General features: G+C 41.7%; 2 protein-coding genes across 2 annotated transcripts; both read right to left on the bottom strand. All coding sequences in view use genetic code 11, as the record gives it.

Annotated features, from left to right (window-relative positions):
• Positions 1 to 1,702: 1,702 nt before the first annotated feature.
• EGR_00555 (hypothetical protein) lies at positions 1,703 to 9,447 on the bottom strand (the record flags this gene model as incomplete). The annotated part of the gene is made up of 3 exons (XM_024489804.1): positions 1,703 to 1,794; positions 4,254 to 4,357; positions 9,380 to 9,447. The coding sequence occupies 3 exons, from the start codon at positions 9,445 to 9,447 to the stop codon at positions 1,703 to 1,705; spliced, it is 264 nt and encodes an 87-aa protein (XP_024355801.1).
• Positions 9,448 to 10,729: 1,282 nt separating this feature from the next.
• Positions 10,730 to 15,236, bottom strand: EGR_00554 (hypothetical protein; the record flags this gene model as incomplete). Its single annotated transcript, XM_024489803.1, has 3 exons — positions 10,730 to 11,029; positions 14,515 to 14,717; positions 15,014 to 15,236. 3 exons carry the CDS (start codon positions 15,234 to 15,236, stop codon positions 10,730 to 10,732), a joined length of 726 nt encoding a protein of 241 aa, XP_024355800.1.
• Positions 15,237 to 21,859: the final 6,623 nt, after the last annotated feature.

Genomic DNA, 21,859 nt, shown 5'->3' with positions numbered 1-21,859 from the left:
AGCATTATCCAACTCTAGGCCCACCTCTAACTGATTACCGGAAAAGTACTAACAGAAAACCCGCAAGCTCAATTAGTGGTAATGCATTTTCTGCTTTTTAGTCAGATGAAATTTAAAACTGTCCCCTGATTTCGCTTTTTTTACTGATTTAGTTTTATAGGAGGAACGGTCGAGTCGAACCGACAGTGGTATTTGTATACTTGGTAGCGATAAGCATGCGCGTCAGTTTACTGATAGCCAAACCAGACACCAATAGTCATGACGATGGGTAACAAAGTTTCTTTTACTTAAATGAAGTATGTTGATGGAACGCTCCACCACAGAAAGGCTTTTTAATAATGAAATCGTTTCAAAGACGGTCACCTAAGCCGTTCTGTTAGTGACAATCTTGGTAGAGTTTTTCAACCCTCGGTCTTATCAGTCACTCTTATGAGCATTCAATAGGTGGAATAGCTGATTTTGGCTTTCAGACTGACACATAACCTGTCCTGTGAGCAAACTGCAAATGAAATGAATTATCCTACAGGAATGGTGAATTTAGTCATTCACGTACATTTACGATAGCAAAAAGTTAACTCATAATTATACAGAAAAGCGAAAAAATCGGTAGCAGGACAGTTACATCATTTTGACAAATATTTCTGCATCTGACCATGATAGAAATTAGGCAGATGCTAGGATAGTATCTTCTCTATATCTAACTTGATCATTCGAAATGCTTTGCTGGTTGTCAAAAACAAGGCGCTAATTACCGGGGAGGAAGTATTTGTACGATTTTGAATCATTCAAGAACAAGCGTTCCAAGGTATAAAAATTAGGAAAGCGACTCTGAATCATAATTTTTTATTTAAGAAACTAGTAATCCCCTGTTTCCTTTTCATTTATTCTATTCACTATTTTATCTCATGTCATACGTTTGAGAACTTAGGATTTGTATAGGAAAATCCCAGGGATCTCTCTAGTTTAATCGAATTGTTTTAAACTGAATATACCTTAGAAGGGGACTAAAAAGGAGGATGTGTGCGCACCACATTGCATCAAGCTGGCGAATCGACTAGCACCTCCGTTCACCAAAAAAGGCGAGGGGGAGGGTTTTGAAAAGGTCAGGGAATTGGAAAAAAAGGAAGCGCAAAGGGTTCCTGCGGAACGTGCTCTCCTCAAAAAAAGCCAAAGTTGGAGTTCAGGTAGGTGGGAAGGTGCTTTGCCACAAAAGAGCTTTTTCATGGTGGAACTTATTTGAAGGTGAAGTGAGAACCATTTTATTTTCCAAAATTCATTTGATACCTTCATTGGAAGAAGGCTATTTTTCAGCTAAGTAGTGCAATGCTTCGAGCTGTTAATGCTCCTGAGATTCGGCGTGTAACTCTACACACTTTACGCATACTGATCTTCTGGTCTTTCCGCACACTTATGGGAAACACACTTCCAGAACCGTTGGCCCTGTTTTTAAAGGTGCCTCAAGCTTGACATTAGGGAGTTTTTAGACAGTTCACTCGCACACAATTGCACTTTGCTGTTGCTAAGGGAAGACTGAGTTGCCCATCCCTATTTTTAAAAGGATTGCGTAGAATTGGAAGGATGCCTTAGAAGTGGAGAGGTATTTAATGGATCAAGCGGAATCAACGGAAAAAGATATTTGGCACGAAAATAAGCAGATGCACGGACCAAAAGCGGAAAGTGGGGTTTGTGATTAGTTGGGCAATTAAAATGATGATGAGGGACGTGCAAAAGCAGCAGCAGAGGAGGAGAGATGAGTTGTGAATGCAGGAGAGGAAGAGTCGTCAGCATTGCGAGCTGAGGCGCATCAATCAACACCACCCCTCATCCCTTGTGTACCTTCTCCCTCTGCATGAGGTATTGCTTTCGGCCACACACAAACGCAGGAAATGGCGCTCGAACGCTCTATTTGAGACATTTCTCATTGTTATATGCCACAAATAGCTGTCTGTCAGTTGATGTGGGGGCGCAGTCATCACTCACAGATGAGTTAGTGTATCCGTGGGTGGGCGGTGATTGAAATAACCACCATCATCGGCATTTTCTTCGGGCTGAGAATTGTTCTCTTAAAAACTGTCGCTGTTTTAGCCAAACTACTTTGACTTTCCATTAGAGTTACTGATGAATAACCTACCTCCAAACTCACGTTGTCCGGATTACCCTTTCAGAACAAGTAGGTGAAAACACGGACACGAACTGCACTATTTGCAGTCAAAACAGCAAAGTAAATAGCTCTAACTATCGCGGAACTATTGCCGGGAAGTATAATGATCCACGGTTTAAGAAGTACCATTCTATCGACTGTTAATGAGCCACTCGGAAGGTCCGGAGTAAGATTAAGATGAACCATGATGGGCAGTGGGTACTAATGTAAACTGACAGTGAGGTTCGGGGCAGTTATAAGTACCACGATTTGAAATAAGTACGAAATCTAAATTGATTGACTAGTTAGATATTGAAGGAGTTAAGTGACCGAAAATTTTGTTCATTTGCATTACGTTACGCCAGGATTATGGAGTATGAGATGGCTTGTGTACGCCAGACTGGTATGCACCTTGTCTGGATTTCAAGAGAAGAACGAAGAGGGTTTGCCTTGTCATTTTGTAACTGAAAACGATGAAAGTTGGGTAAGACGTCACACATTTGGAAAAAAACCTCAAACTTTAAATGGGATTGGGTAGTACTTGAAGAATACTCAACCAGATTTAATGTACTGGCCATTAGGAAATCCAGTCACATATGAGGGAACTGCCAATGCTACGTGTCAGCTAAAAGGTGGCCGAAACTTTTGCTCCGTCCTTGAAGCAGCTAGATGCAATAATCGGATTTAACTTGCAGAGACTTGTGAAATGCATTTGGCCATTTCCGTGCATGCATTCCAAAGCATACATTTTACAATCTTTCTGCCCTTTTGAAATCTCATGTCATCAATCATCGTTTTATCCAACTTGCAGGGAGGGGTTTGAGCTTGCCCTCTTTACAAGCCGAGTTCATTTGGGTTTCCAAGATGCGGGAGATGGGTTCTCGTCAACTTTATTGTGGAGTAATTAAAGAAGGCGCAGCAGCGGAACGTTCAGCTTAGAAATGATTTAAATGAATAATTTAATGCTGTTGGTAAATCATCAGGTGGTGGTACATCAAGATCATGTAGACACTCTACTTTTGATGATGAATAGAAACAGAACTACGTTTCACAATTAACACGTCAATTTAATTTCGATGTGTTAGGAAAACGTCTTGGTCATAGCAGATAAGAGTAACAAAACACCTGATTAACGCTTACATCAAGTGGGAAGTTCTTGGAAGCTAAGCAGTAGGCTTCGAAGACAGTCACTTCGTACTTCACTCCTTCTGAGCTAAACACATTTTGGATTGCCGACTGAGTGGCTTGTGATGATAAATGACTTTTATATTTCAAAGTTAGTTTGGCAGAAAAAAAGGCATCATTGGTTCATCCCAAACGACCCACTCACTGCCCACCCCACGATTCGAAGGGATGCACCACTTCACCCTTGAAGACAATGCGGTGGACTGCGGACGCAATCGTTTACTGTCTGTCTGAAAATCTCTATGTTCAGTACGAGATAACTAGAAAGTGTGCAAGAAAAATTTCCTTCTTAAAAACAGGCGAAACTAGAGTACTCTTCTCGCACCACAACGGAAGACCTCATCAAACATACTGTAGCCATGTTTTCCTGTAAAGGGGATGCGCTCTTTAGGGTGGAATAGGAGGAGAGTACTGTCTCGTATCACTTCCCTATTCTGCTGATGTCTCAAGGTGAATTTAAACCCTTTCTAGCCAGCAGTATTAGAAAATCAGGTGCAAAAAGAACAGACAGTTAAAAATAAAGTAAACTGGAGAGGAAGGCGTATGAGGATGGGGTGTCTGCTTCTCGAGGCAGAACAGTCTATTAAGTTTACTAGAATATCCCATACCATAACATTATAGAGAAACGGATCAGTTTAATTGACAAGCTTAGGCAGATTTAACCCTAAATAAAGTGAAAATCTCGAAAAGAAACTCTTAAACCTACAAACTTTAGAGCTTAGTCAATAAATTACACTCTCCAAATTCCGCATCCGGCATGTGGATAGCTAATACTCTGAATGGGTTTTGGAATTGCTGAACTGAAAGAATTCACTCATACCGAAGTAAGCGAGCATTATTAGTCTTAAATAAAAATTGTAGAGATTTCGTCTGCAGTCAGAGAATGAGGTGAGGATGAAAAGAATTTAGTCCAAAATTTCACACAAACCCGAGGCTTTTAATCGAAGCAGGGTGGCAGGCTCCTCCCAGTCCAATTTTTTGCTTGTCACTTCGAGGACGCAGGTGAGTTCAGCGAGAGCCCACCGTACTGCGCTTAAAGTGGAAAGAAAGCTCGTGGCTTCTTCATTTTTTTATTCTTTCCACCGACTGATCAGCGCCATTGTTTCACCAGGTGGGGAAAAACGGCCTCTTGTCACATACGCTCACATTCACCCTTTCGGTGCTTGCGAAAAAAGAGGAAAGGCTGAAACAAAACACAAACGAGGGGAAAAGAGGGAGAGTGTTGGTGACAGGGAATCTTCGGTCATTGCGCATCCACGCACATATTCATCACAGGCCATGGATTGTCGCTCCTTTTATCCTAGTCATCACTCGTGTTCGCATCTTTCGCTTCAGTCAGGCGGACCCCCCGAGAGGTCGAGAAGAAAGAAGAACCACCATTTTTGGAGAATTTCAGTTCGCCCTAACAGTTCATTTTAGCAGCAATATTTGACAAAATCAGATGTCCACAGTTTTAGGTCTTTAACTTATCGCGTCGCAGGTTCCTTTACAAGAAGAAAATCGGTTTTATGGAATCTTTTCAAAGCTCCACGAGCAGCTGCACGCCTTCCAGACAAATTTAAGTTTAATTGCAAAATTTTGCCAGCCATAATGTATCTTGACTGCGTCCAAATTCCGATTGAAAATTTCCTCTCTAGTTGCCCAACAGAAGGGCTCCCGTAAGTTAGCCTGGACCAGATTCCTTAAAGCTATCCTTCAGATTAACTTATCTTTCCCAAAACGAATTATTCAGCGACAATGCCTAGACAAATACGGAGAAAAATAGCTGCAGAATCAGGGTATTTTAGGTTTCACAACCATTTCCAAGGTTTTATTTAAAAACCACTTTTAGAACACAAGTAGAATTTTGACACCAGCGCTCATTTGCCTTTTGAGAGGCCTCTGCAGGTCGTATAAAATTGCGATATCTAATAAGAGACCTAACTGACATTTCCTGCTCAGTTCTTCTATTAAAAGCCAGTGGTCCAGCTCTGATGCCAACTTTTACCTTGCGAAAATGCCGTCAAATAAGAATTTCGAGGAAATCGGCTACAAATATTTAACGAATATTCAAAACGCATTGGACACTCGACATCGTGGATATTGGATTCCAAAAAAGTAGGCGCCGATTTTTCTCGAGCAGATCTTTATTGTCGTATAAGCATGCCAGTGCCTCATGACCTTACGACAGGCAATAATAAAGGAGTTCTTTTTGCGCCAAAACACAGCGCTGTTTTGCCCTAAGGTCAGACGAAGTCTAGGGTTTTATTATCACAGGAGAGAGGGAGAAAGGAAATGCCACTCTAATCATAAATTGGAACCTGTTTTATTCCCGACTGATGGATAGGTGATGTGTATGCGCCCAGTTTTTGGAGGATATCGGTCACGTTGACCGCATTACTTATGGTTCTTTCCATCCCTCTAACCGTGAAAAATAGGTCATCTTTGATTCTAATGCGCACCTTAGCAAAATAGGTTTTTGAATAACCATGTCTTAAAGTCTTGATTACTCCCACTTCCTAGAGACCTAGTGGTGTAATGCATCCGTACGTCATCCTGGGCTGCAATTATCACAAAGCACTAATGTCATCAAAGTTGCAAGGGATTCCTCCATGAGATTATGTTTTCCGCATTTGACCGTAGGCACTTTCAAGGTGACCAAAAGATCCATCGAAATCGTGCTTCGGACCTTCGACGAAGATTTCACAGATGGCTCAGAATCACTTTTCAGAGTTATTTTTAGAATCAACGAACAACCAAGGCGTTGATTAGTGCCTTTAAAAGCCATAGGTGCATAAGTCGCTTGACGTTTGAACAGGCTATCCTTACTCCTTTCAAATCTTGAACCGAATTTATTGACTATTATAAAAACTCTAAAAATATTTTAAAGGTCCAAAATTGCTATTCAAGAAAGCCTTTCCATCTAACGTCTGACACAAAAGCTTCTGGTTTTTATTTCAAAGTTTAAATGAAAAGTGCTACTCTCACCGCTACTGATTTCTCCTACGACTTTAAAAATGCGATATGCTGAGCAAGGTGCGAAACCATGCTGGTTCTTCTCTTCCATCACTTTACTGCGGGTCTGAAGCAACAAACTAAAGGTTTAGCCATAACACCAAGGGACAGTGACAAGTCAGTAACTGTCAGGGCAGGAGGAAGAAGGTCGTGGCCAGACTGAGCCACTTCCACCTACTGACGAACAGTGCCGGAACTTGACAGAATGGTAGGCTTTTAGCGGGGTAGAAGGGCATTTTTGCAAGCCCTCACATCAACCTGGCGGCCTGCTGCAGCTACTGTTGCACTGAAGCTAACCGAGATACAGTTTTGTGGTTGTTGTCAGGACTCTTCTTATTGCTCCGGGGAGTAAACACTTCAAGATGCAGAAAGGGGGCCTGGAAAACAAGGCGTGCTTCCCGATCGGTAATTTTTTAAGTTTTGTGGTATAATAGGTCCGGTCATCTTGACTTTTTATTAAACTAAACACTTGGGCAAGCATACTTTCTATAGTACACTCCGTTTTACTTCTGTTGCTGGAAAAAGCGATCTTTCGGGGAAGTCAAATGCTGCTCAAAGTGTATTTACAAGCTATTAGTACTGATGGCAGTTTTTTCTGCCCGAAGAAATATTTACTCGTATTTCTATCTTAACTTTTTAAATGCAATTAACCGGTTCTCAAAAAACACTAAATTCAAAAGGAATCCGCAACTTTTGCAATGAGGAATATGAAATCGCAGGAGTCGGCTGTCACAAGTCATATTCAAAGGTATATTTCTCCCTCTATTCATTATTTGTCTCCTACACGGAGGTAGTAGGATGCAAAAGTTCCGGGGAAAATCTGAAGCTGCTTTTGCTACCTTCTTTTCTGAGGCCTCACATTTCAGGCGACGGTGTCTGACCAGTAATGCCAGGCCAGAAAACTGTGCAATATCTCACAGTTAGTTGATAATACAATGGACTTTTAGATTCAGAAAATGGAGTCAGAGTGTTTGAAAAGCAAATTATATAGAAGAAGTATGGTTAAAACAAACTTTAGGAACTTTGGGACACCACTACTGTAAGGGCGTTGGAGGCATTGTGTTAAAAAGGTATACAACTAGGATTCTGACCACAAAACAATACAGCTTGATCGCATTTAGATCAATTTTGCGCAGCGGAGTCAGAACCATTGCGGTTTGCCATGTCCTGTCTTTAGAGCGGGAATAATCGAACCAGTTATTAAGGTTTCATCACTCTTTTAAAAGTAGGGAAATTTAAGGAACGAAACCCTCTGCTTCTCACATAAACAGCAGCCTGACCTCAGTCCTGAATGAAGGAGACCAGAAAAGCATTGTAAAAGGTGAAAAAACAGCCTTCATGACCATAAATATGCGGAATAATTCAGCCTATACTAAACAAACTGCGATTGCGGGATCGTGATAAAGGTGAATAGCACAGAAACAAGCCCAATAACAATAGCGGTTAGAGATTGCAATACACCTAGTGGAGGGAAAGGTGTTGACCTTTAAGCCATGTTGTTTGACCGTTTCTGGCGATAGACAGGTTCAGACAGCTGACAGGAGGCAATATCAGCTTCGTGGTCGTGGTGTGGCCTTTTCGCACTGGGTGTAGCCCGTGTGTGCCCTCGCGCCTTCAGTGAAACTGACTAATTTCTTCTCAGAGGAGGAAAGGCAGGAATAAGCTGTGTGTGTATCTCTTGCATTGCCGTCTCGTGTAATATGATTTATTCTATCCATGATCTCATCACACAAATGGGTACTTTACTTATCTCCTCAGTGTTGGACAAGTAGTAAAGTCAACCAAAATATAAAGAAGGATTAAATGCGCTCGATGAAGTTTTAACTTCTTCAATGAGATATCAACGGCACCTTACAAGGACGATGTTACGGCAAAAGGCACCACGTCATACTACTGTGAAGTATCAGAAGACTTGAAGAGGCTTCGTTAAGAGTAGGGAGATGGTCGGATCGAGCTCTCCTACCCCATGACAAATAGGCCGGTCAACAGTCAATGCTTTTTTACCTTTCTTCACATAAAGGCGAGGTATGGCAGTAGAGGGAGAGGAACAGGAACAGACAGTGTCTAAGTTCACTCTGACCATTTATCATGCGCAGAAACAAGGAAAAATGAGTGAAACCAATACAAATTTACCTTATTAAGCGCATTTACTGGCCCCTTAAGCCGAGCCGTGTACATTAGTGGTACTTGTTCCACATTTCCACGTTAGCGGATCCTGCCAGGACTTTGCAGCGTGGCATTGACCACAACTATGGCATATTTTAGGCACTAGGTTGGGTGTGATACTGACTTTTTTGGCATTATACATGGAACTTTTTTTCATTTACATTTCAAAAAAAGAATATAAGCACTTTAAAAGGTGCTTTGAACCATTCAGAGATGGTAAGCTTGGAGAATGAGTAACAAGGAACACTTTATTTACTCAAAGACAGCATTCGCAAAAGTTAAAATGGAATAATTTTAAAAGAGAAATGCAGAAATCCTAAAGACTTATTGCATCATCTTCGGGTAGTTATTAAAAGGCCTTAGTCCTCTTAAAACACAAAAATGGCATCACTAGAATTCCGCAAGAATCCTAATATCTTTCGAAATTTCGTAGAAGCAAGGTAAGCTAATTTTTATCCTAAGGGTTAATGGAGTCAAGGAAAGTTTAATGGCATTTGCAAGTGCCATTCGAGTGACAATTCCTTTTTTATAAAGGGAAAATGTGATTTCAAAAGTCCCCAACTTACTTTTTTGGAAAACATGGCAAGTTGATATCTTCAAAGGGGATGAGAAAGTTTAGAAAGGCATGATAGGCACGAAAAAAGAGCATTGACTCATCGGACAACATGTTGTTCGTCCATATATGTGTGTAAATGAGTGAAACTTGTTTTCCCAAGGAAGGGAAAAGCAATGCCTTCTCTTCTCGCTCTCATCACCACTTCTCTCCACCGCCTCCATCTCCACTACTGTGCCCTCGCATCGGAGAAGCTGGAAACTTGGAAAAAGAAATAAAAGGAATGGATGCCGCACACACAATTCTAGCCTTGACGGTTGCTTTTGATAGCGTGTACGCACCATTCGCCCTCTTCGTCCTCACTCCGTTCCAGCAATGACTCCGCCCTATTAGCACCTTGCTTCGCCATCGCCGCTAACGCTACCTAAATCCAAAATTCAAAGTCCCGAGACCCGCTTGAGTAAATGTTTGAGCTAGTGCATTACGGTCACTCTCTTTTTACCCGATTTGTACCATCAGAATTAGTCTTGCTCCAAGCATTCCCTCAAGGGAAAATCAACTTACAGTACCCATCCAAATGTTTTCTTCTTCTAAGATGATTGAAGTTGTCAATAATTTTTCTTCAAGTTACTGGTCTTAACCAAAGAAGTTGATGTATCCTTGAACCAAAAATAACATGCCGAAATTGTAGTGTTTCAACCTCAGCTAATTGCTTAGCAGTACGATCTGGGGCAATCCGTTACCGTTAGCTGATAAAAAACATGTCAACATTACGTAATATTGAGGCGTCGTTTGTGTATTAATTTCTCCTAACCAGTGAGCTATACTTCAGTATGACTGATGCATCATTGTGGGCCACCAAATCACGACTACTTAGAGCAGGTAAAACTGCTAAGCTAGGTAAAATTTCGTTAAAGATTTACAACTTCCAAAAGTTGTATATTTGTAGACTGCGATCTCGGAGTATTTAGTGTGGCCTAGAGTGTTCAGCAGCATTCTTTCCCCCAGTTGTTGAATATAAGGGGGGAACTCCAACTCAAACCCCCTACAAACGTCAAGTAGCCAACATCTTTAAATATTTATGAAATTATCATTCGACATTGGAGGGTTGTCTTTAAAGCGTCAAATAATAAAGATGGGTTGGAAACGCTAAAAGTTCTTCGTCCACCGTCTTCGTAGTAGATCTAATTGAAAACCCAACCCAAAGCATTATTTCTGAATGGGCACAATGACCAAGCCGCCAAAATATTCTCTCTGGCTCTCTAAAAATTCATCATAGAATAAAACAAACTGAATCCACTGCACCACCGTATAAGTGGGTCAATGTCCTACGTGGGACATCTATCACCTGTACGTTAGGAAAGGAAAAATGATGTTCATTTTCAAGAACATCATCCAAAAACGACAAATTTGGAGCAGTCACAGAACCAAGTGTGGAAGGAGAAAACGATAGAGATGTAAGAAAGACGACAAAACAATGTGTTTAGGCTCTTAGTTTTAAAAAATCCTTTTCACAAGTACTCCGACTTTTCAAAGCATGGAATTCAGGAGAGCAGAGGCGGGAGCAAGGTGAAGGACAGCTCTACCGCATATGCGTGTATAAGAAAGAAGGAAAAGTAAAAGAGTGAGGGCAAGGGGAAAAGAGAGGAGAATCATCGGTTTCTCCCTTTTAATTCACACTGGACCCAAAATTAGAGGGAACGAAGCGGGGTATAGCAAAGGAGGAGGAGGAGGAGGAGGAGGAGGGACTGGGTCCTAGCGGAGGTTGGTAAGCCTCCTTCGGGGTGGTCGTTGGCACACGCGTGTGCGTGCGTGCGTGCGTGCAAGTGGGCGGACGGTTTCGCTAGTCGGGCTGCCGCCTTCTCGTCCGCCCCATCAACAACTTTACCCCGTTTTCGGCCCCCTTGCCCCTTCCCCTCCATCTTGGCGCCCATCAGGCCATGGTGACGTTCCGTAGGATGCAGAAGGTGCATTAACTCGGACTGGAAGTGCTTGTGTTACAAGTTAATGAATGCATCTCCCTAATGTCTGCTCGGTCAACCGCTTATGGCGGATGCTGGGTTTCTTATAGCGATTCATTTACGTAAGGTTTTTTGCCTACAGCTCGGTACATTCATTGTGTTAGCTTTGAAATCCGTTCAACCAATCAAGCAAAAAGAACAGCCGAGAACTGGTAGCCAAACTTTTTCATCGTTGTTAAAAAATATAGGAAATAAATTTAATCTACGGAGGATACTATTTTTGGAAAAAGAATGATAAGGGCAGCCATGTTAAAAAATAGGTATTAACTTTAACCTTGTCTTCATGCATCTTTATAATAGCACAAGTCAATCGAAGTTCTGGACTTAAAACTGCGGTAAAGGACTAAACCATTGTATCGAAAGAGCATCTAGTCAAACGGAATTACACGTCATTTGAAGTGTCGGATGCATATGCAAGAATGAGGCGAAGTGTTGAGGAAATCCTACTACTTGATTCAATGACAATGTTTATTGCATATCTCGCACAAGCAGAGTTGCTTAAACCACCCACAGCAAATAAACTCGGAGTAATTTTTGGTTCCTGGAAAGCCATTTTTGTAAACAATATTTCAATCGATTAAAAAAGGTAAACTTTATCATAAATAAGATTATGAGGAACTCTTTGCTCTATTTTCAAACAAATGGTGGTCTGATGTCATTGTAGTTCTTATTCAGATTGACTTCCCTTGAGGGCACAGGTTCTAAGAATGGATTCGTTATCGATGGAAGGGCTCCTGTAGCAGGTGTACTGCTATCAGTATCATGACGAAAGCTCTTTTTCTTTTCCGAACTGAATATAGAATACCAGCGAAGATTATCTATCCAAAGTCCACTTCTTTGCTGTTTGAGATGATTCCCCTTCATACTTGACAATTATTACCGTTTATTGTCCGCATGTAGACAAGAGGACCGGAAAGGCAGAATGAATAGTTCACTCTTGCGTAGAGGAGAGGAAAACTTCTGCGAACAACTTTGGTTTGTCCACTTTTGATTCGCATGCTTACTTATGTTCTTTTATTGCTCGTGCCACCGTAGTGCAAGGAACGATTCTCGTCATACTAAGTTCGCAATTCAGGTGCAGAGCTAGCTGAATATCATCTCCGTCTCTGAAGGGTCTTCTAATGGTAGCAAAAAGTAGGGAATGAGGACTGGAACTCTTTGAATGATCAATGATTTTTTAGCGAAAAATGGGTGAACCTCCATCAGTATTTTGGGGTCAAAGGAGGACTTTTATCATCCTCATAAATCAACTTTAAGAATTGTGTGTTTTGGAAGCAGCCTATCACGATCAGTGCTAAATTGATTTACCTTAAATATTAAATTGGCAGCTTTAGAAGTTAGCTTATTTGCAACTGATTCGATCTACCCTATAGCGACTACACGAATTTGTAGAGAGCTTTTCAGAAGAAAACCACAAAAGTCCTCACCTCTAAACGAGCTCAATTTGCCATTTACCTTACCCCGTTTTATGGCTTTGTGTTTTCTCGTAAACAACTTAGGTTAGCCACTTCACGACACCATAGGATTTTGGAACCTCAGATTTCATCAGGATCTTATTGATTGACATGAGTGGTAGTGCTGCGAGCATCATTAATAGTTTCCATTTGGTTAGCGCGTTTGAACTCATGGTGGAGAATCTCCTTGATCTAATAAAGCCAGAAGATTGCCGAGTGTACAATTCCAAATTAATTCAAACCTAAAAGGATCTAAGCTTTCACTGTCAAGGCGAGTTTTTTCGAAGTTGGCGGAGTTTAATTTAATCGTGGGGCAGCGAACGGACGGATAGAAGGACAGTAGATAGACGTACAGGTGGATCTTCGATGAATAGCAAAATCATCTAGATAGAGAGCATATTTCTTTAGCCTAGTGATCTACCTAAAGCTATCAGAAAATGGCAGAATTTTCAGCTAAATAAAGTTCTATTAATCTGGAGAACTTTTTTGCCTATGCATGTATTACATCTACCAAACCAGATGCGGGTCAGACGACAATCATTTAATACAAAAGCGAGGTGGATGGAGGGGTAGATGGCAGGGTAGATCCATCACCAATATTTTTAAAGGTCCGTTACTTATTACATCATAAAGTTAAAGCTCTTCGAATTTCAAAGCCTTACCTGTAAGCAGCAATTTTGTTAAAATGTCTTCCATCCACTTGTTATTCAAGAATTTGAGCATTAAGTTTTGCCATTTATCCAACTCGTTTAAAAGTTCCGCCAAATTTTGTTTTTACCTTAACTGGCTGCCTAATAGCCACATTTGTAAAATCTGAATTTTTTTGGTTGCACTTATTTAGTGGGATTTTTTTCCAGAGGCATCGAAGTTGTTTGGCAGCATTACCAGACACGGCAAGAACAGACGGATAGATGAGGGCAAGAGAGAGGGTGTCGTGCCAATTTAGGCGTATACTCTAATGTTGCTTATGCCAGTAGAGGGGAGGTACGAAGGGACTGTGTGAGCTTTTGCTCGAGGCGAGCTGGGAATATTTTTGCTCATAAGTGGGAAAACTGGAGGGAGGCAAGCACACCCGGGCACACAAACACGAGGCAAACGCCCGTGGATATGACTGAGTACGCCAGTGGGAATGCGTGCCTCTACCGAGAAAGCCTCCTTATTTTCAGGATGAGTCAAACTTGCACAAGCCGATTTTAGACTTACGGTAGGAAATGAATGCTTTCTTTCGGCCGTCGATTCGACTTCTAAACGCTTTTCCTCCCAACACCTGATTAACTACGTCACTGTGACCAGAAATTTGGCCTTCGACGACCTTATATCCTTTCATAACTTGGGAAAGAAACAAACTCATCTCAGTGAAGAAAGAGGTTGAGTTTTCTTTAGTCGGCTTCGTTACTAACCGCTATTATGCCTCTTAAAATTGTTTTAGATTCCAAGGCTCCGTTGCAAAAATATTTCCATGAGGTGGTGTTCAAGTGTTCCAGTGTTATTCCGAAAATATTTAAAGGGCGATTTTGTATTATGGGGTGGTGACGATCTTTCATTATCCCTTTTTGAAGGCAGGTCTAATGTACGCAATGCTAAGTTGATTGTCAGTCAAGACTGACATTTACGGTCACCCAATTTATGGCCAAGGCGGAGAGATCTTCGTCTAGGTTGGTAGCTTAAAGGGAAATGCAGGTTAGAAATCGAAATCATAAAATGCCTTGCAATATTTTTCTTTTTAAAACACATTAAATTGGTAGTTAAGTGGGCCATTTAACACTATCACCTACTACCTATATCTGGATAGTTTGGTTCGTGCTTTGGATTTAAAAATCAGTTATGCTCTTTAAACTGAAGAAGAAAATTGACACAGAAAATAACTGAGTTTTAAGGCAGAAGAATATGTACTGAAAAGGGGACGCACAAGTACCTGTGCCTTTTCAACCTAATCCAGTGGAATCGGCAATTCCAGTTTAAGTTTATAAGATACAAATCCCCATTTGCCCATTGCCTTACCCTAGTCGACCTGGCCCGATCCGTGCGCAGAAGCGGCAGCAGCAGTGGTGTTTCCTTAAGCCAGAGCCAAATTAGGCTCCTTATTCTCGTGCCGGGAGAGAAACTCCCATGGCGATAATTAATCAACGAGTAGGATGAGGAGTCGCGTCTTTCCGCGTGTGTTTGTAGGAGGGAGAGGTGTGCGTGTGCGTGTGTTCGCTTAACTGTCACGCGCAAGCAAAACGGGATGAGGCTGGGCCAGTTGAGAGAGACAGCAAATCCCCACGAGAGAGACAGCTCCACCTCGTATACTCCTCATTAGTGTGTGTGTGTGGTGGGTGCCGCTGCCACTGACGCTGTCGCTGCCCCACGTACAGGCCTGGTCGGAAGAAGACGTGGAGTGGGCGAGGCGAGAGTAGAAAAGAAGCAAATGAGGAGGAGAAAGTGGAGGAGGATTAAGGGGAACAGAAACAACAAGGAGGTGGAGGAAGTGGCCGATTGTGAATGGGAGGACACGAACGAGCTATTGATTGACTATCACCGCTGCCGCCGCCACCGCCGAGGGATGAGAGAAGAGGGAAGAGAAGCGGGAACGGGGAACAGTAAGCGGGTGAGGGTGGGATCGGGACGTGAGTGGAACAGCTCCTTTGCGTGTGTGCGTGTGGCCGTTCGAGTTGCCCCGGGCAGTTGAAGCGGATAATTTCCTTGCAAGCAGATTGCTCTAGCACAAACACTCTTCTCATCTTGTCTCCTCTCCTCTCACCATCATCACCCCAGCCCACCCCATCTTACCCGTGGAGCAAAACAAATTAGTTGACGCGATCGGTCTCCTATTTTTTGCGCCTTTTTTATCTGCTTTAGCCCAACACTCTACCAGGGGTCTTTTAAGAAGAAAGGAGGGAAGGAAGGAAGTCGAATTTTACCAACCCTTTGTTTCTCTTCTCTCTGCTCCTAGCGAAATTCACTTGAATTGTCGTGCTGCTTCATAATCTTTGGATTTGTAATCAAAATGGCCATCGTCATTCACGCAGGAGTTTTGAAGGGATCAACTTATAGTTAAGTATGTTATAAAACCTATTTTTTCTGACTTGTAATGAAACCAAGACTCATTGCACAAATCAAATGAAGTCCTGGCAATAAAAAAAAAAACAAATGAAAATAATGGTTTTTTTACCAATGCTACTGTTGAGCTGTCAGAAGTATCTACCGATTCATTATGTGATTGGGGAATAGGAGGATACTCAACATTTGGGGAAAGTAGAAGAAAGGGCTCCAAGGGCGTTCTCTAGCAACAGTACCACCAGAGCGTAGCACAAAATTCGGATATTATATAACCATAATTTATATGCCATTAGACAATGTATAAATACAACGATTTCTGCACCAGCAAATTATAAGGTGAAAATCTACTCTTTGAAATCGTTTGCTTAAAAGTACATTAATTGCACAGGATATTATAATAAAAATAGTAGGCCGTTTTTCTACCCTCTTTTAATATGGCAAATTCACATGAAATTCCTAAAAAGAATCCATTTGGGTAGCCGCTCAGTCGCTACTCAGATGGTAGAGGGAAGCGTTAATATGAGATGACATATCAAACAAGTCCTCCAGGTTCATTAACACGAAGTGAAGAAGGAGGGATTGAAATTTTACTTCATTTTGAAAGCAAACACGTTACCGTTGGTGATGCAATTAATCGAGCAAAAGGACAGTGACCTTTTTACTCGAGCCCTCGTTCACGATCACCCTCACCACCACCACTTTCCACTTTATTACTGTCCGTCCAACTGATAGGGGGTAAGGCAGAGAGGGATCAAGGGCAGGAGGCGTGTTCTTGACCTTATTTTCCAATAGCGGATACACAAATAAGAGCCCGAGCAAGTGGCAATCGGGCACAGTCACAAACCACACACCGGCACGCCACTAAAGCGTTCGCACAAATGGGCAAGGGGTTAAGGGAGCGGCGTGGCTCAAGAGAGGGGAGGACGAAGGACCACATTCGGCTGAGGAAACAGCAGAAGTAACTGCAGCAGTAGCGACATTGCTGGTGGGTGGTAGTCACCTACAGTAGCATGGTGTCTGCACAGCACTGCCTACTCCCACTATTATTTACGGTGGGTTTAAGTCTTTTCTAGTCGCTATGGCTTTTGCGATTCCAAGCCATCGCTCTTCCACTATTTGACAGACAATGCCACTCATCTACCAACTTCTTCCCACCTCTCGAGAAAATCGGTGAGAAGATTGGCAAAATTATAAGGTTCCTCCCTGTTTTTGACCTCATATGCAAATTGGAACGCTCCGGTTTTAGTAAGTGTAAATAATTAAACTGCTTAAATAGGTTCTTGGGACAAAATTGTCAATGAAATAACAGGAAGATTGAATAAAACCTCAGAATGTCTTAGCTACCTCAAAACGTCATAGTGAGGGAGACAACGGTTATTGTAACATAAACTCAGATTAATTCTGCCTAAAATCTTGTCCACAACTTTCACAACACATTTCAACCAGCCGGCACTTTAACCTCATAAATCAAACCACCGAAATTTGTTTACAGATCAGAACATTGCAGATACGAGAGTTTAGTGCTAAGAGCTGCATTTTTTGAATGAAATAACATTCCGAGGTTCGCCTTCAACACTTTTTTCCTCAAAGGGGAAAGCTACATTGTCTTTTGGGCAAAAAGGCGTAGAAAATGTGGCAATTGCTAAAAGCTATTTCAAATATCCCGCAGAACAAAATCTTGAGTACTGAACACTAAAAAGGGGCTTAACATTTTTAAAAAATGGCCCTCAGTGCTTGAACGTTTCTCAAAAATGGCATTGGATTTTACGTACCGGAATATGGAGAGTCCTGGAACAGCAAATCGTCCTAACGTCCGTCGAATAATGGACCCTTTTAGCTGTTCCTCCTCTGACCACTTCAGCCGCTTGACTCCAAAAGGGCTCGTTTGAAAGTTATAATTTGGTTTAAAATGAGCGGGACATCGGAAGTGTCTCATTTTTTTCCATGAAAAGATTGACAGAACCAAAAAATCACATTTCTTGCTAATAACGTAGAAACATTGTCATTCTAGCTTTAGTGTCAGAAAAATAAACCTAGAAATCACCTGACTACCTACTTTTAAAGGTCAATTAACTAATCTAAAACACGTGTCCCAAGGCTATTAGCTGCATTATCAACTGCTCGGTTATCCAAAGAACTAGATTTATACACCCCTGATAATAATTTTAAATAATGGAGGTCATGTTTCCCCCTTTAAATTAAAAAGAAAAGTGGATTTGTGTCTAATGGTCAATTTGAGGGGGAGGAAAAGCCACACACAACCAGTTCCAGTGGTGCCCAAGCGGCCTGGATAATATTTCACAGCTGTGCCATCTGGTTTTGTGGGGAGGACAATCACAGGCCCAAAAATCGAGGGCCTCTTGGAAGCCAAATGTGTGCAAATGGCGCCCTCCTCCACATTTCCCCTGACCGCCGCCCTTAATCATCGCCCTAGTGTCTACTGATCCTCATTTTGTGAAATTATATCAATAAACCCAGCAAATTTTCATTTTAGGGAGTCAGGTAAAAAGATCGGTACTTAGAAGACTCCATGCCCGCATCGTTGCGACTTTCGAAACACCGGGATTTGCATCGTAGCGACAAGCCGTGGTTGCTATTCAGGCTACGATAGAGAAATTTGGTGTTAACCAAAGCGCGGGTCAGAGATGCGCAACTTATATGGGGTAAAGGTGGCATTTTTTTGCAATCGCCTTCTTGGAACTGCCTATACTTTGGGAGACGAGAACAGTACGAAAAAAACAAACGTAAACAATTAATTTTATTTAAAAAACCCACACAAAAGTAATTTGGTTAACAAGTCCTAAAAAACTGAAGCTCTCTTTATCAAACGAGGCGAAAATTTCGCTATAAGTAATGAAGAAAAGTGTGCTGAAGGCGACTCCTAATATGGATTAAATACAGAATGAAACAACATCAGTGGGCACTGCATTGTTTTGTTGGAGGTCATATGCGATTTTACGAATAAACGTGACGTTTGATAGGAAGACTTCCACTAGGACAGCCAATCCATTGCTACTTCTTTGATCAGCAATAAAGTGGTAACCTTTAAGTCTAATCTGTTGCGACTTGCTAGAAGGTGATTCTAAGATTTAAATTATTTTTGGAGGATGACCGTTGATCCCCAAAGTGATCCAAAGGGCATTATCATTCTCTTTAAGGCTCTCAATCAAATGCGATTTCCACCATAGATCCGCAAAGAGGGATCAGGGTCAAACTTCTAGAAAGGAGACTTTTTGCAATGGTGTTCTCTCCGTTGAAAGTAAGCTTTGTTTAAGTAATGCCCTGCAAACGCACATAAAAACTGGGCACAAGTTGATTGCAACTACCAGAAAGAAGAACCATTTCTAGTATGGTTTTTGGTTAGTAAATACTGGAATTCAGGTTTACTTCACATCAAAACAACCAGAGGTAACTTTAAGGCATTATTATTTACAGAAATTTGGGGTCCAATCATTAGTCAAGAGCTAAAACTGTTTCGTTCCAATAATTTTTAACCGAATATTTGATGTTCAAAAGTAAGGCGATGACATTGCAAGAACTTCGTGTGCGACGAGCCACGATGAGCCTTGACCCATGAAATACCAGCACTTGTTGAACAAACAAATAGTTGTTTTAGTTATTACAACTTTGTACCAAAATATTGATACTTTTTACCGAAAAAAAATGTAAGACACATTGTGGAGCGTATTTGCACCATCAGACTTGAACAGAATCTGACAAATTGAAGCCAAAGCCCTATTAAATCGTTTAATCACATCACAAAAGTCCTTCTTTTCGATAGCTCTGCCCCAGAGTCGTGTAAAAAATCATATGGGGTCAATGTCAGTATCGATTGAGTCGACCCCATAACCACTGGTTAGAAAATTAACTCAGAAGGATAACAATTTATTGCAGTTATTGCGGTTAACATCTTCAACGAGCATGATAGAAGGGCAATACACTTGCAAATGCGCAGCCGAAGCTTGCCACTTGCACCATAGGGATGCATATCTCAAACTGACATTAATATCAGATGCAGTGAAAAGCAGACTCACCGAGTTCCTTGTTAGAGTTAGCAAGAAGTCGAGTTGATTGCAAGGTCAGGTGTTTGATTGTCTAATCCTTTTGTGGCGAGAAGGAGTCGAGTCACGAGTCACACCCACACAGGCGAGAGACAGAGTGAGAGGTCTGCGTACTGAGACGGAAGGTCGACGTGGTGTTAAATGGGCATCGCGAGGTGCGGCCGTGCCTCTGCGTGTGTGTGTGTGCGTGGGTGAATGCTTACCCGTGTAGGTTCACGCCTTTGCTAGCTCAGTTCGCTCCCTCCTTCGTCTAGCTGTGGCGGAACAGGCGAACACAGCACTGCACAGCAGAATACAGGAGGAGGCAGCCGTGTCGCCGTCGCCGCCACCAGGCGCACGCGCTGCCTGTCTGTCCGCAGCCTGTCCGTCCCACTGCCACCATGCGTACGTACATCCACGTGCGCACCACCCACGTGGAGGGCATGCACGTGTGCGAAAGCGGTGCGCTATTTGTTCTCCTTCCTCTCCCCCCCACCTTGCCACTCCGCCTCTGCCTCATCAAAAGGCTCCTTTTTTCTCTCGCTCCACCTACTCCCCCCTCTTCTTTTTCATTATTTCGCTAGCGCTGATTTTTTTTTGCGTTCCTGTTCGAGGGCGAAGAGGAACGTATAGTGCCGCTAACGGTCGGTTATGCCTTTAGATTGATGTGATGAGGTTGTAATTTAAGAAACCATTTATTGTATGAAAATCACCTTTATTCTTTTACCTTATATTAGTCGTTCGTAATATTTTGCAGCCATTTCATGTGGATCCAACCAACAGGTTTGTGTTTTGAATATCAACGGATTTTGAAGCCATCTTACCGCATAATTCGATGGCCCTATTTACCATTCCTGTATATGTGAAGTTCTTTTGCCGCTTGACAGCACAGCAGTTCTGCTCATCAGTCGCCTGTGATGGTGATGATCCATTTGAAGACAATTTATGAAAAGAAAGAGAATTTGCTTTAATCCAATCCGGCTCTAGCCAATGAAGTTAGTGGTTAAGTTTGACTTTTTTAGAAATGTTCATTTTTTTTATTATGAGTTGTGGTAGAAGCTTCATAGACTTAAGCTACCAACTTGAAAATCTTTAACTTTACACAGTTATGCTGCAATTAATGCTTCTTGTGGAACTCGGAAAGGAACTTTTTGGTTTACTTTAAAATGATTTAATTGATATGAAATGCAATTTGTTCCAGCGAAGGTAAGTGGCTTGAAGGAAGTTGAACCTTCATTTTACAAAGTCGGAAAACAGTTTCTATCAAAAGTTACACAATCCGTTTGAACTGAGAATTGGAGACTAACTATTTCCCTGGCAATATGGGAGTTATAAACAGTCGAGCCGGAAATATTTCCAAGTTGTTTCCCAGAAGGACTATTCTAAGACCTTCGAAAGGGAGGATTGAAGGGAAAATTTCACATCAAATACTGATTTGAGATGAGGAAGTGCAATTGACTATGGGTTAGACTTTTCACAGCATTGTCGGTGATGTAGTTTCCATTTATGCCTTTATTGAAAAGTCGTCCTACCTTCTCCAAAGTCAGGCTATTTGGTTCGGTCTTTTGTGAATCAGCAAAGTGAGGAATAGCAAATGGTGGATTAGAAGAGAATTATCCCAATCTAATCCCAACATGACTCACACTGAAACAAGTTAAGGAGCAGTGAGAAGACGCAAAAGAAGAAAGCCTCCTTTTACTTCAATAAAGGTTTTTTCTAGTAATTTATCAGCTCCAAACCGCCTCGGATTTCAAATACTAACAGCTTTGTACTAGTTATCGTGCTTACAAACAAAATCTCCGAATGATGTAAAATTTGGGAACACTTTTTACTAATTACTCTACAAATGTCGTTTTTTACCCTTCCTTAATTTATTTAAATGCCCTTAAATGAAGTGGCGCTTTAGATCTGTAACTCTGAAAATAGGCTTTCTCCTGTTCCACCAGTGCAACCACTCTCCTTTGCGGTTTATGTGGGTGATACTTTCACCGGTCCGGTGTAAGACAGCTCGTATCAGCATGGAAGCCCCAGACATATTCGTGGTTTCGCGTCTGTTAGCAATTCTCGCGTTGAGAATCGGTAATTTAGCTGCTTACTGCCCTCTATCTAATATTAAGCCCTTCATCTAGTATGAGAATTTAAAGGAATCTCAGTCTTACCTGAATGAAAGATATGCAAATCTCAGCTATCCATGAGCAGACAAATTAGTTCCTATTCCAGCTCACTAGAAGACGCCTCTTATTCTTAGGAAGTGTATTTTTTTA

This window comes from Echinococcus granulosus, assembly GCF_000524195.1.
Source record: "Echinococcus granulosus chromosome Unknown EG_S00002, whole genome shotgun sequence".
NCBI lineage: Eukaryota > Metazoa > Platyhelminthes > Cestoda > Cyclophyllidea > Taeniidae > Echinococcus > Echinococcus granulosus.
Note: the sequence above shows the minus strand (reverse complement) of the source record. Positions and strands in the feature narration are given on the sequence as shown.